The sequence below is a fragment of the Gossypium hirsutum genome, chromosome A13, assembly GCF_007990345.1.
Source record: "Gossypium hirsutum isolate 1008001.06 chromosome A13, Gossypium_hirsutum_v2.1, whole genome shotgun sequence".
Taxonomy (NCBI): domain Eukaryota; kingdom Viridiplantae; phylum Streptophyta; class Magnoliopsida; order Malvales; family Malvaceae; genus Gossypium; species Gossypium hirsutum.
In genome coordinates this window covers 106,711,671-106,724,759 of record NC_053436.1, presented here as the reverse complement: position 1 = coordinate 106,724,759, position 13,089 = coordinate 106,711,671, and the positions used below count along the sequence as shown (strand labels likewise).

The window sequence follows — 13,089 nt, the reverse complement described above, 5'->3', positions numbered from 1 at the left end:
GTGTTGGGGACGTTTAGTATCCACTGCTTCGCGGAACCATGGTAAATCTTTCGCTTAGCCAAATGGATGCCGCCACGTTTTGATCGGAAAGTTCATCTTCCTCACCATCTTCATTTTCCTACGCAACCTAAACATTTTATCCAATCGTAGTCGCAGTTGCAATATATATAAAAAGGGTCTCTTTCGCCAAAAAAAAAAAAACTAATTAATTAACTAACTATAAAAATGAACTCGAAAATAGTAAACCGAAAAAAGAAAAAAAAATTCGGTGCTGCTCACGCCACTGCAAGAGTCCATTTATCGAAGTAATCCCAGCTTTTGCATAAAGAAGAGAAATAAAAAAAGAAAGAAAGAAAGGGTTTTTCGTTTTCGTTGTGTTTTCTTTAATGGCGGAGGATTTTGCAAAGGCGGTGGAGGACGGTCTGAAGTTAGCGAAACGGGTATACTTAGGAAAAGACAGTAGAACGGTGGCGCGTCGTATGGCACCACCGTTAATGGAGAGGTCAACGAATTGGTACTTACCTTCAGCTCCGATGGTTTACGCTGTTATATCCGACCCGAGAATGGTTGACAACCCGGATATGCCGAGTTACCAGCCTTACGTGCATGGAATGTATGACCCACCGGCTTTGATTCCCCTTCAGATGATGGGTGTCAATTTAAACGTGGATTGTTATGTGGATACCGCTATTATTGGAGTTTCAGGTACGTGGAGGATTCATTGCGTTATGGGTAGCCGTTCTTGTGATTGTCTTATTGCTGTCCCTATGGGTAACCAGGTTAGTTCCCTCCACTTATTAGTGGAAAATGGACAAATTTTGATCTCTTTTTTGTGTTTTTCTTAGCTTAAAGTACTTCTCTCTTTCTTTTTTTTTACAGCTCATGAAGCTCTATTTGCTGTTTGATTATGAAAATTTTGTTCATTTCATTTTGTTGACTTAAAAATGGAATCCTTATCCTACAAGAGAGAAATATTAATGAATTCACTGTTTGGGTTAACCTGATTTTAGTGTTTGGAATTGTGTTTATTTAATGTTATCAAGTAAATAATATATTATATTTGGCTAACAGGGTTCAATTCTAGGTGTTGAAGTTGATCTTCCTACAAAATCTTATGTTACTCAACTGATTGGAGAACAAGAAAGTAAGGGTATTGGAAAGATAGCAAGACCAGAAGATGGAGGATTTTTGACGCCTCATATATTTACTTTAACGATACCGCAGGTGATACCAGATGCTTCGAAGTTGTAATGAATTAACTCCCTGTTGTTTTGTTTCTGATGATTTTTTTTTTTAATTCTCAGATCGATGGTGGTACTAATATTTCAATTAAGCTTCGTTGGTCTCAGAAGTTGTCATATAATGCGGGCCAGTTTTCGTTGACTGTACCGTTTTGTTTTCCAGAGTATGTTACCCCTGCTATAAAGAAAATTTCGAAGAAGGAAAAGATAGAATTGAATGTGAACTCTAGTGTAGCAAATGGAATCTTGTGCAAGGCAGCTAGTCATCCTTTGAAGGTTGCATATTTTGATTTTGAATCATTGTGCTCGTTTTTTTTCATTTTTGGCTTATGATGCAATATATGATTTGTTTCTTATTTCGCAGGAAATAAGACGCCATGAAGGGAAGTTCAGTTTCTTATATGAAGCTGAAATTTTCAAATGGTCGAATACTGACTTCCGCTTCTCATATAGTGTAAGAATCAGTAGCTATGATATTTTCATGAGGAATATCTCAACTTGTTATCATCGAGATATTGATAATCATATCTTGTCTACTTCTTTTAATAGGTTTCTTCCGGTAACATATTTGGAGGCATACTTTTGCAGTCTTTATATGATTACGACCAAAGGGATATGTTCTGTATTTATCTTTTCCCTGGAAGTGAGAAGAATAGGAAGGTGGGTGTAGCATGTGTTTGACCTGCTCGGTTATTCTTTTCGGTATATAATCCTTATCCTTTTTCAAATTTGATAGGTGTTCAAAAAGGAAGTCGTATTTGTTGTTGATATAAGTGAAAGCATGCAAGGGAGACCACTCGAGAGTACCAAGAGTGCAATATCTGCAGCCCTTTCTAAGCTCAGTCCAGAAGATTCGTTTAACATTATAGCTTTTAGTAATGAGGCTTTTCAATTTTCAACATCCATGGAGTTGGCTTCAAAGGATGCGATTGAAAGGGCCAGTGCGTGGATTAGTACGAAATATACCGTGGGGGGCAGTACAAATTTGTTTATTCCACTAGAAAAGGTTAGTAACCTCCTTTGTTTTTTCGTTTAACTTCTCGTGTTTTCTGAAATGGTTCAAGAAATTAGAATCTGGTTAGCATTCCTTTCTCACGATCAATAGCGTGTTATTTATTTCTGTCAGGCGGCTGATATGCTATCAAACACTCGTGATTCAATTCCTATGATTTTTCTTGTTACCGATGGGTCTGTCAAAGATGAGAGAAACATTTGTCACTGGATGCAAAAGCGTTTGACAAATCAAGGAGTTTTATCTCCATCCATCCATACTTTTGGCATAGGTAATTTTCACGTGTTAGGGTCTCCTTTCGATTTCCTTTAAGTTCACTGAATTTAGTGCTCTTTGTTGTTGACCGACGCAAGCTTGTTCGGTTAGTTCTTTGCACCGTAATTGTTAGTTAACTTGTTGTGTGGGAAATGGGAATGTTTCAGGTTCATTCTGTAATCATTATTTCCTGCGCATGCTTGCCATGATTGGCCGGGGGGAATACGATGCTGCTTTCGATTTAGGTTGTATGCACTTTGACATTTTACATTTGAACCTCCAGCCAAATAAATATTTGGAATTCCCAAATTCTACGAGCATAAGTCTGAACCATAGGCTAAATCCTTAAATTGTAAGGATATACAAAAGTTCTCGTCATATTTCATTAATCTTACTAATTATTTTTTGTGTTCTTTCAGATTCTATTGAGGTTCAGATGAATAAATTATTTAGCAAAGGTTTATCTACTGTTCTCACAAACATCACCATTGATGCATTTGATGATCGTGAAGAAATAGAGGTACGTTCGTCCCCCCCCTGTATCAGTTTCATTCATATATGGCATCCTATTTACCTCATATCTGCCTTTCTATGTTTTATTTACCTGAATATCACTGATATACATCATGATGGTTATTATGTATGCCTAATTGCTCCGATTAGTTACTTTTTTGCAATGGCCATTCCAATTTAGGTTTTCTTCTGATTTGGGTTTCTTTACAATGTCCTCGGCAGGTGTACTCTTCACGGATTCCTGACCTTTCACTTGAAAGTCCATTGACCATATACGGGAGGTACCAAGGCAGTTTTCCCGACAACCTTAAAGTTACAGGTATATTAGGTGATTTGAGTAGCTTTACAATGGACTTGAAGATACAGAGGGCTAAGGATATACCTCTTGACAGCGTAAGACACATACTAGTCAGCTGGTTTTATCGATATAGCTTCATTTGTGGGCGCGCCATGCGTTAAAGACCCTTTAATGTTTATTATCTTCCACCGGGTTGTTCGTAGTTTGACATCATCATTGCTCATTGCAATACTAACTGCCGCTTTTCATCAATAGTTTATATATGTTTTACCTGTATACGTGAATGATTTGCGCATGGAAGTACTTCATAATTTCCTGTTTTATCTAACAGGTGTTAGCAAGACGACAGATTGATCTACTAACAGCTCAGGCTTGGTTTTCAGAAAATAAACGGTTCGAGGAGGAGGTTCGTTTCTAAATATTCTAGCATTTTTTTTCATCCAAAATCGGTGGGAGAATGCTTTTGGATCGCAACTACTATGACTTGAGTACTACCAATGCGAAAAGTTATTATGGATAATATTATAGCCTGGGGTTAGCTGAATCGCGACTGTCCCGTATCATTTACCAGCGATGTGAAAAGTTATCATGGAGATACCCTTTACTAATTGCTCAGTGGCCACTTAAACGAGACTGCGTGATTGGGAATGTGTTCGATTTGTTTCACTTGTTTGGATCTCCGCATTTCTTAGTAGTAAAAAAACTGTTGCTAATGCTAATGATTTTGTTGTTTGCAGGTTGCAAAGTTGAGCATACAGACTTGCAACATCTCCGAGTATACCCGAATGACCCTTCTCGAGAAAAATAAAATGCTCAAAACCCTGAAACATTTTGGAGCTTGGAAGGTATGCTTTTGCCTCGTATAATACGACAGCCTGGTATATATCACTATATTTTCTAAACAGAGTATGCCGGGGTTTCTTCGTTTATTTTCATATTTTCTCTACAAACATTGCTAAGGCTGCTTTCTCATTACCTGTTAATGTTTTTGGCATACCAGAAGAAAGGTGATCCACACATAGTCGTGGAATCCGAACTGCCCGAAATGATACTGCTTCAAAGACTTTCAGTTGGCTTTGGTGACCTGATTGCAACTGCCGAAAACATTCGTCCTGGATCTCAAGAACCAGAATTGCCCGAAGTTGCCAAGATATTTATTAAGACAACCTCGAATTACTTCGGTGGGATATGTAATCGATGCTGTTGCATGGGATGCATTCGGTGTTGTTCGAAGATGAATAATCAATGTGCCACCACGTTAACACAGCTATGCACCGCCCTGGCATGCATCGGCTGCCTTCATTGTTGCTCACAATCATGTTGTCCTAACCAAGACGATTGATAAACACATTACGAGAGTTTTGAGTTGTAGTATATTGTCTGAATTAGTTGGGAGTTTTTGTTTGAATCTGGTTGCTCGATTTTATAGTTCATACAACATCGTCCACAAGTTTGTATATACAAAATTTGATTTAAAATGAATTACTAATTTATAAGGAATTTGTCAAAAAAAAAAAACGTTTATACTACTTCACACAAAATATAATGATGACATGAAATACACTTAAAAAAAATTTTATTTAAATTTTTAAATTGAATTATCATGACAAATCTAAAACTCTAAAAGAAACCTTAATTTAATATATAGATACAAAAATCTCAATTAATTATAATTAAAAAAATATTTAATTAATGTTGTTACATAGAATTAAAACTCAAGTTTCAACACTCATATTATTAAATCCAAAATCTATTTAATGATAACCTATTGATTTCACTAATTATATAAATCTAATTAAAATAGTAAATAAATCAAAGTAAATATCTTTCGAAAATCTAGTCTTTGATATGAATTCAATTACTGCCCTTATAAATAAATTATCATACTCTTCTCTTTTTTCACTCAAAACACTTTTTTCTTTTGCTCTACTGGATAAGAAAATGAATATATATTCAATATTTTATTTACTGCTTTTATTTTTCTTTTCATCCTATTTCATTCGAATGCGCTTAATGTAACTCATGATTCAAGATCCATTATCATTGATGGAAATCATAGAATTATCCTTTCGGGTTCGATTCATTATACGAGAAGTACTGTTCAGGTAATAATTGACATTTGAATTATTCGGGATTTTTTTTTATAATTTGATTTTGAATGATTGATTGGTTGATTTTTTTTATTAGATGTGGCCGGATCTTATAAGAAAAGCCAAAGAAGGTGGATTGGATGCGGTTGAAACATATGTGTTTTGGAATGCACATGAGCCAGCTCGTCGTCAGTATGATTTTAGTGGAAATATTGATCTTATTCGATTTCTTAAAACGATTCAAGACCAAAGTTTATATGCAATTCTTCGAATTGGACCTTATACCTGTGCTGAGTGGAATTATGGGTAAATTAATTTATTTTTAAATTTTAACTAATTATGTTATTTAATAAATTATCTAACTAGGTTTTCAGTACTAATAGTTTTGTTATTATTTTTTATTAGAGGCTTTCCTGTATGGTTACATAGTATGCCTGGAATTTCTCTCCGTACTAAAAATGATGTCTTTATGGTAATTCTTTTAATTTTCAATAATTTTTTTAAAAAATAAAAATTCTATTTTATTTTTTTTTTATTTTTATATATAAATAATGTGTTTAATATTTCTTATTTTTAGAATGAAATGAAAAACTTTACAACATTAATAGTTGATATGGTGAAAAAAGAGACTATTTGCATCCCAAGGATGAAATATCATTCTAGCTCAGGTATATATCATTAATAGTTGATATGGTGAAAAAAGAGAAACTATTTGCATCCCAAGGAGGAAATATCATTCTAGCTCAGGTATATATGATAAAATTTTATGTTTAATTATTTTTATTTTTATTATTTATTTAAATAATATCAAAATAAAATGTACATATAGGTTGAGAATGAATATGGGAATGTTATGGAACCATACGGAGATGATGGGAAATCATATATTAATTGGTGTGCCCAAATGGCTGATTCTCTTGATATTAATCATATAATAATTAAACAAGCTGCTCCACCAAAACCTATGGTACTATATTTAATTTATTTTTACTATATTATTTTATTTAGAGATACATTTTTTTGTGACAATAATTGAATTTTGATTTTGTTTTGTTTAATTATAATTGTAGTTGGAGACATGCAATGGTTGGTATTGTGATGAATACAAACCAAAAGACTCTAATACCCCTAAAATGTGGACTGAAAATTGGACTGGATGGTGATTTTTTTTTTCTTCTTAAAATAGTTCCCAATTTAATTTAAATTATAAAATTTAAATTAAATTTTATTTTAATTGATTTTAGGTTTAAGAGTTGGGGTGGTCCAGACCCTTTTAGAACAGCAGAAGATCTTGCTTACTCTGTTGCTCGATTTTTCCAAAAGGGTGGTACACTACAAAATTATTACATGGCAAGTGATTTTTTTGAAATTAAATTCTTAAAATTAATAATTAAATTTTACTAATTAACCCTTTTGTTTTCCACTTTTTTTTAGTATCGTGGTGGTACTAATTTTGGTAGAACTTCTGGTGGCCCATATATTACCACTACATATGATTATAATGAACCTCTTGATGAATATGGTAATTTCATGCCTTTGAATGTATATATATATATTTATAAATTATAATTATTTTAATTAATTATTAATTTTTATTAGGAAATTTGAACCAACCAAAATGGGGACATTTGAAGCAGCTTCATGATGTTTTACATTCTATTGAGTATACTCTTACAAATGGGGAAGCTAAAAATGAAAAACTCAACAATTTAGTCATGGTAATAAATTTAATTTACTTGAAAAAAATAATAAATATTTATCATTTTATTCTAATTATTGTTCTTAATTATATATGTGATTTAGGCTACTATTTATCAAACAAAAGAGAAATCAAGTTGCTTTTTGAGCAATACAAATACCAAAACAGATGCAAATGTCAACTTCGGAGGCATTAATTACTTTGTTCCAGCATGGCCTATTAGTATCCTTCCAGATTGTAGGGAGGAAGCATATAATCCCGCTAAGGTAAATCCTATTTTCGTGTTTTGGGTTATTATAATTATGATAAATATGTTATGATTATTAATGGGTTTATATTTTTTTTTTAAAATTAGGTTTCTGCTCAAACTTCATTGATGGTTAAGAAATTGAACAAAGCTGAAGATGAACCAAGTTCTTTGAAATGGACATGGCGACCTGAGTTGATCGAATCGACTTCTGTTCAAGGAAGGGGAGATTTTCCGTTAACAAGATTGTTGATCAAAAGGATATGGCAAATGATGCTAGTGATTATTTGTGGTTTATGACAAGGTGAATTATTTAAATCACATTATATTCAATTCATTTAATATAACTTATATATGTTTTGATTAATTAATTAATTAATTTTTTGGACAGTGTTGATGTTGCAAAAGATGATCCCATGTTGAATGGAATAGTGACACTTCGTGTCAATGATACTGGTCATGTTCTTCATGCTTTTTTCAATGGAGAATATATCGGTAAAATGAACTATATTTTATATATATTATATTGAATTCAAAATATATTTATTTGAATATATATGTATTTATTTTCGTAGGTTCTCAATGGTCAAAATACGGTAATAACAATGTGACATATGTTTTCGAGAGAAACATTAAACTATCCCCCGAAAAAAACTTGATATCATTAATTAGTGTCACTGTTGGATTCAAGGTATATACATATATATAATAAAAAAAACCATAGAATTTTAATATATAATTTGAATGAAAATAATGCAGAACTATGGTCCAATGTTTGATATGGTTGGAGCTGGAATTACATCACCAATTGAGCTGGTTTTGAACAAAAATGTCTTTAAGGATTTGTCTTCAAATAAATGGACATATAAAGTTGGTTTGAATGGGATTTCGAACAAGTTTTTTAACACAGATTGTGCTTCAAAATCATCATCAAGATGGATTTCTGACCCTATTCCGATTTACAGGAACTTCACTTGGTACAAGGTAATTAAAACCAATACATTTACTTACATATAAATGTTACATATAATGTTTGATTTATTAATATTTTTTTTTGGTTTTTTTTGAAATTGCAGACAACATTCAAAGCTCCATTGGGGAATAAACCAGTTGTTGTGGATTTACTAGGTTTAGGAAAGGGCATGGCTTGGGTGAATGGTCATAGCCTTGGTAGATATTCGCCATCTTATATAGCTGATAAGCAGTTTTGTAAGACAGAGACTTGTGATTATCGTGGTAGATACAGTGATAGTAAATGTGTGTCTAAATGTGGTGAACCTACCCAAAGATGGTAACCCTAAGTTTTTTACATATGTAAATATATTTTTATATTACTAGTATTTTTCGTCATTATTCTAATTTTGTTGTTTTATAGGTATCATGTTCCTCGATTATTTCTTAAAGACGGTGAGAACACTTTGGTATTGTTTGAGGAATTTGGTGGTAATCCTTCCAATGTACAATTCCAAACCGTTGAAATCGGATCGGTTTGCATAAATACTCATGAAGGAAAAGAAGTGGAATTATCATGCCAAGATCGACCAATTTTGAAGATTAAGTTTGCTAGTTTTGGTAGTCCACAAGGTGTGTGCGGATCATTTGACAAAAGTGAATCTGACTCTAAAGTGGATGCTTTATCAATTCTTGAAAAGGTAAGTTATTTTCATTTTATTTTTTTAATATCTTCAAATATTTTTTTTCCAATGATATATATTTTTAAAAATTTAACAGAATGTGTGGGTAAAGAATAGTGCTCCTTCAAAATTATCGAAGACAAATTCAGAAGACCTTCTTCTGGTTAAAAAATTAGCCATAGAAGCCGTTTGTGATGATTTTACTCTTTAAAAGTCTTTTTTTTAGATTTTTCAATAATTTTAGGTCTTTTTAGTTTTATTTTTTAATTATTTAGTTAAGTTTTTGTATTATTTTAGGAAATCATCTTAGGTTTTGTAATTATATTAATATAATAAAAGCATAAGTTTTTTTTATTTATTATTTATTCTTTGCTTTGATGATAAATATTCTCTTATAGATATAATATACAAGCTAAACCTAAAAACTCTAAAAAAGCCAAATGAAGTTAATTTTGTCTAAATTATAAGCCAAACTTTTGGTTATTGTAGATTTTAAAACATGACAAAGACATTTATTTGCTTTTAGGTTGCACAAGTTGTCAGTTGTCATTAATAGGCGGCTTCAATTTTTATGATTTTTCTTGTTACTGATGGGCCTCTTGAAGACGAGAGAAACATTTGTCACTGTGTGCAAAAGCGTTGGACAAAAATCCATCCATACTTTCGGCATAGATAATTTTTACGTGTTAGGGTCTCCTTTCGATTTCGTTCACTGAATTTAGTTCTCGTTGTTGTTGACCGACGCCAGCTTGTTCGGTAAGTTCTTTGCACCGTAATTGTTAGTTAACTTGTTGCGTGGGAAATGGGAATGTTTCAGGTTCATTCTGTAATCATTATTTCCTGCGCATGCTTGCCATGATTGGCTGGGGAGAATACGGTGCTGCTATTGATTTAGGTTTGTATGCACTTTCACATTTTACATTTGAACTTCAAGCCAAATAAGCATAAGTCTGAACAATAGGCTAAATCCTTAAATTGCAAGGATATACAAAAGTTAACGTCATATTTCATTAATCTTACAAATTATTTTTTCTGTTCTTTTAGATTCTATTGAGGTTCAGATGAATAAATTATTTAGCAAAGGTGTATCTACTGTTCACGCAAACATCACCATTGATGCATTTGATGATCGTGAAGAAATAGATGTACGTTCGTCCCCCCCCCGGTATCAGTTTCATTCATATATGACATCCTATTTACCTCATATCTGCCTTTCTATGTTCTATTTACCTGAATATCACTGATATATATCATGATGGTTATTATGTATGCCTAATTGCTCCGACTCGTTACTTTCTTGCAACAACCATTCCAATTTAGGTTCTCTTCTGATTTGGGTTTCTATACAATGTCCTTGACTCTTCCTGACCTTTCACTTGAAAGTCCATTGAAGTCACTTGAGAGTTAAAGGTATATTAAGTGATTTGAGTAGCTTTACAATGGACTTTAAGATACAGAGGGCTAAGGATATAACTCTTGACAGCGAAAGACACATACTAGTCAGCTGGTTTTATCGATATAGCTTCCTTTGTGGGCGTGTCATGCGTTAAATGTTTATTACCTTCCACCGGGTTGTTTATATTGCTAGGGTTTGACATCATCATTGCTCATTGCAATACTAACTGCCGCTTTTCATCTGTAGTGTATATATTTTTTACCTTTATACGTGAATGATTTGCCCATGGAAATTCTTCATAATTTCCTGTTTTCTCTAACAGGTGTTAGCAAAACGACAGCTTGATCTACTAACAGCTTAGTCTTGGTTTTCAGGACATAAACGGCTGGAGGAGAAGGCTCGTTTCTATATATTCTAGCATTTTTTTTCATCCAAAACCGGTGGGACAATGCTTTTGGATCGCAACTACTACTTTGATTCGAGTACTAGCAATGTGAATAGTTATTAGGGATGATATTACAGCCCAGGTATAGCTGAATCGTGGCTGCGGAACGATGTGAAAAGTTATTACGGATATATCTTTTATTAATTGCTCAGTGACCAGATTGCGTCATTGGGAATGTGTGTCACTCGTTTTGATCTGTGCATTTCTTAGTAGTAAACAACTGATGCTAATGCTATTGATTTTGTTGTTGGCAGGTTGCAAAGTTGAGCATACTAATTACTTGCAACATCTCTCGAAATAAAATGCTGTTCTGGAGCTTGGAAGGTATGCTTTTGCCTCGTATATATCACTATATTTTCTAAACAGAGTATGCCAGGATTTCTTCCTTTATTTCCATATGTTCGCTACAAACATTGCTAAGGCTGCCTTCTCATTCCCTGTTAATGTTTTGGCATAACAGAAGAAAGGCGGTCCACACAAAATCCTGGATTCTGAGCCACCCGAAATGATACTGCTTCAAAGACTTTCAGTTGGCTTCATCGACCTGATTGCAACTGCCGAAAACATCCCTCCTGGATCTCAAGAACCAGAATTGCCCCAAAACTCTATTTTTACAGAAAATGGCTAAAATTAGTCTTAGAACATCCCTACTTATCCAAAGAAACCTTAATTTAATATAACTAAAACTCCAAAAGTTTCAATAATACGAGAATTTTGTAGAATGAAATGAAAAATTTTACAACATTGATAATTGGTATGGTGAAAAAAGAGACACTATTTGCATCCCAAGGAGGAAATATCGATGGAGAGGAAATATCATTTTTGCTCAGGTATACAAATGACGCTAGTGATTATTGGTGGTATATGACAAGATAAATTATTTAATTCAATTATATTTAATTCATTTAATATAAATTATATATGTTTTGATTAATTAATTAATTAATTTTTGGACAGTATTGATACAAAAGATGATCTCATGTTGAATGGAATAGTGACATTTCATGTTAATCATATTGGTCATGTTCTTCATGCTTTTTTTAATGGAGAATATATTGGTAATTATGAACTATATTTTATATATATTATATTGATTCAAAATATATTTATTTAATTTTATATGTATTTTTTCCGTATATTCTCAATAGTCAAAATATGGTAACAACATTGTGACATGTTTTCGAGAGGAACATCAAGTTATCCCTGGGAAAAACTTGATATCATTACTTAGTGTTAGTGTCGAAACCATCCCTTTTTTGAATTTTACAATTTTAAATTTAATGAAAAATGGGGGAATCGATTTTTGAAAAAAACAGGAATAAGGGAGTCGCCACCGATCTTTTTATTTTGGGTGTGATCGGATCACCTAAGAATTTGGTTATTTTAATAAAACATTTGCGATTTACTAAAACAACGACTCTGGTCTACGAAAATTTTAGAAAACAGGCTCGGGATTCGGTTACGCATGAGAAAGGATTGGCACCCTCACTACGCCCAAAATTGGTACCAAATCAATTAAATACTGTCCTTATGTCTAAAAAAATATTTTTGGAATGTGGCTCTTTTTAATAAATGTTGAATAACCCGAGTTGATTGTCAAAAATCTTTTTGTTTCGACGTCCGAAAGTTTATAATTTGAAATTAACAAAAGGATGCCCAGTTATTTGGTCCAACGAAAAACCGAAACTCAGCACGGTAGGGCACGATTCCTCGAATTTCCGAACATTGAACATTGCCTCTCGAGTGAAATTTCGAAGGGGTCTTCGATTGTTTTGAGCAGATGAAAAAGCGCAACCCAGCACGATAGGGCTCGATTTTCAAACCGCCAAACATCGGACATCGCCTTCGTTTTGAAAAGGTTTTTAATAAACATGAATGAAAACCTAAAGGAATATTAGATTGTTTTGAGCAAACGAGAAATCACAACCCAGCTCGATAGGGCATGATTCCTGAATTGTTAAACACCGAATATTGCCTTCGTTTTAAAGGATTTTTAGAAGACACTGGTGAAATTCTAAAGGGGCCTTCGATTACTTTAAGCAAACGAGAAATTGCAACCCAACACGTTAGGGCACGATTCCGCGAATTACCAAGTATCGAATATCGCTTTCGTTTTAAAGAATTCCTAATAGTTGTGAAGCTAGCTTAAAACACATTAACTCGTTTCGAAATAAGACAAAATTAATCATAAAATTTGGATTTTATAAAACCACATTTCAAAAATCAGGCGGAAAACGATGATAAGGGGTAATATGTGTA

General features: G+C 33.1%; 1 protein-coding gene and 1 pseudogene across 7 annotated transcripts; both read left to right on the top strand.

Annotated features, from left to right (window-relative positions):
* Window positions 1–217: 217 nt before the first annotated feature.
* Window positions 218–4,724, top strand: LOC107893371 (inter-alpha-trypsin inhibitor heavy chain H6). Of its 7 annotated transcripts, none has more exons than XM_016818345.2 (14): window positions 472–613; window positions 700–779; window positions 1,072–1,224; window positions 1,305–1,517; window positions 1,606–1,695; window positions 1,791–1,901; window positions 1,978–2,247; window positions 2,368–2,524; window positions 2,676–2,753; window positions 2,928–3,028; window positions 3,244–3,414; window positions 3,651–3,725; window positions 4,057–4,164; window positions 4,320–4,724. In XM_016818345.2, the coding sequence occupies exons 1-14, from the start codon at window positions 607–609 to the stop codon at window positions 4,659–4,661; spliced, it is 1,956 nt and encodes a 651-aa protein (XP_016673834.2). In that variant the 5' UTR covers window positions 472–606; the 3' UTR covers window positions 4,662–4,724. The 7 variants fall into 7 exon arrangements, with proteins under 7 accessions (XP_016673833.2, XP_040941564.1, XP_040941563.1 ...); XM_016818346.2 differs by having other exon boundaries at window positions 473–613; window positions 706–779; XM_016818344.2 differs by having other exon boundaries at window positions 218–779; window positions 4,323–4,724.
* Window positions 4,725–5,259: 535 nt separating this feature from the next.
* Window positions 5,260–11,458, top strand: LOC107894462 (beta-galactosidase 15-like; annotated as a pseudogene).
* The last annotated feature ends 1,631 nt before the right edge of the window (window positions 11,459–13,089 follow it).

Bases quoted from the DNA above. Each gene is read 5' to 3' on its own strand.
- LOC107893371 (XM_016818343.2), top strand. From the start codon at position 387: ATGGCGGAGGATTTTGCAAAGGCGGTGGAGGACGGTCTGAAGTTAGCG. The intron at 2,754-2,927 runs GTTGTATGCACT...GTGTTCTTTCAG, and splicing joins CGATGCTGCTTTCGATTTAG to ATTCTATTGAGGTTCAGATG. The intron at 3,415-3,650 runs GTAAGACACATA...TTTATCTAACAG, and splicing joins AGGATATACCTCTTGACAGC to GTGTTAGCAAGACGACAGAT.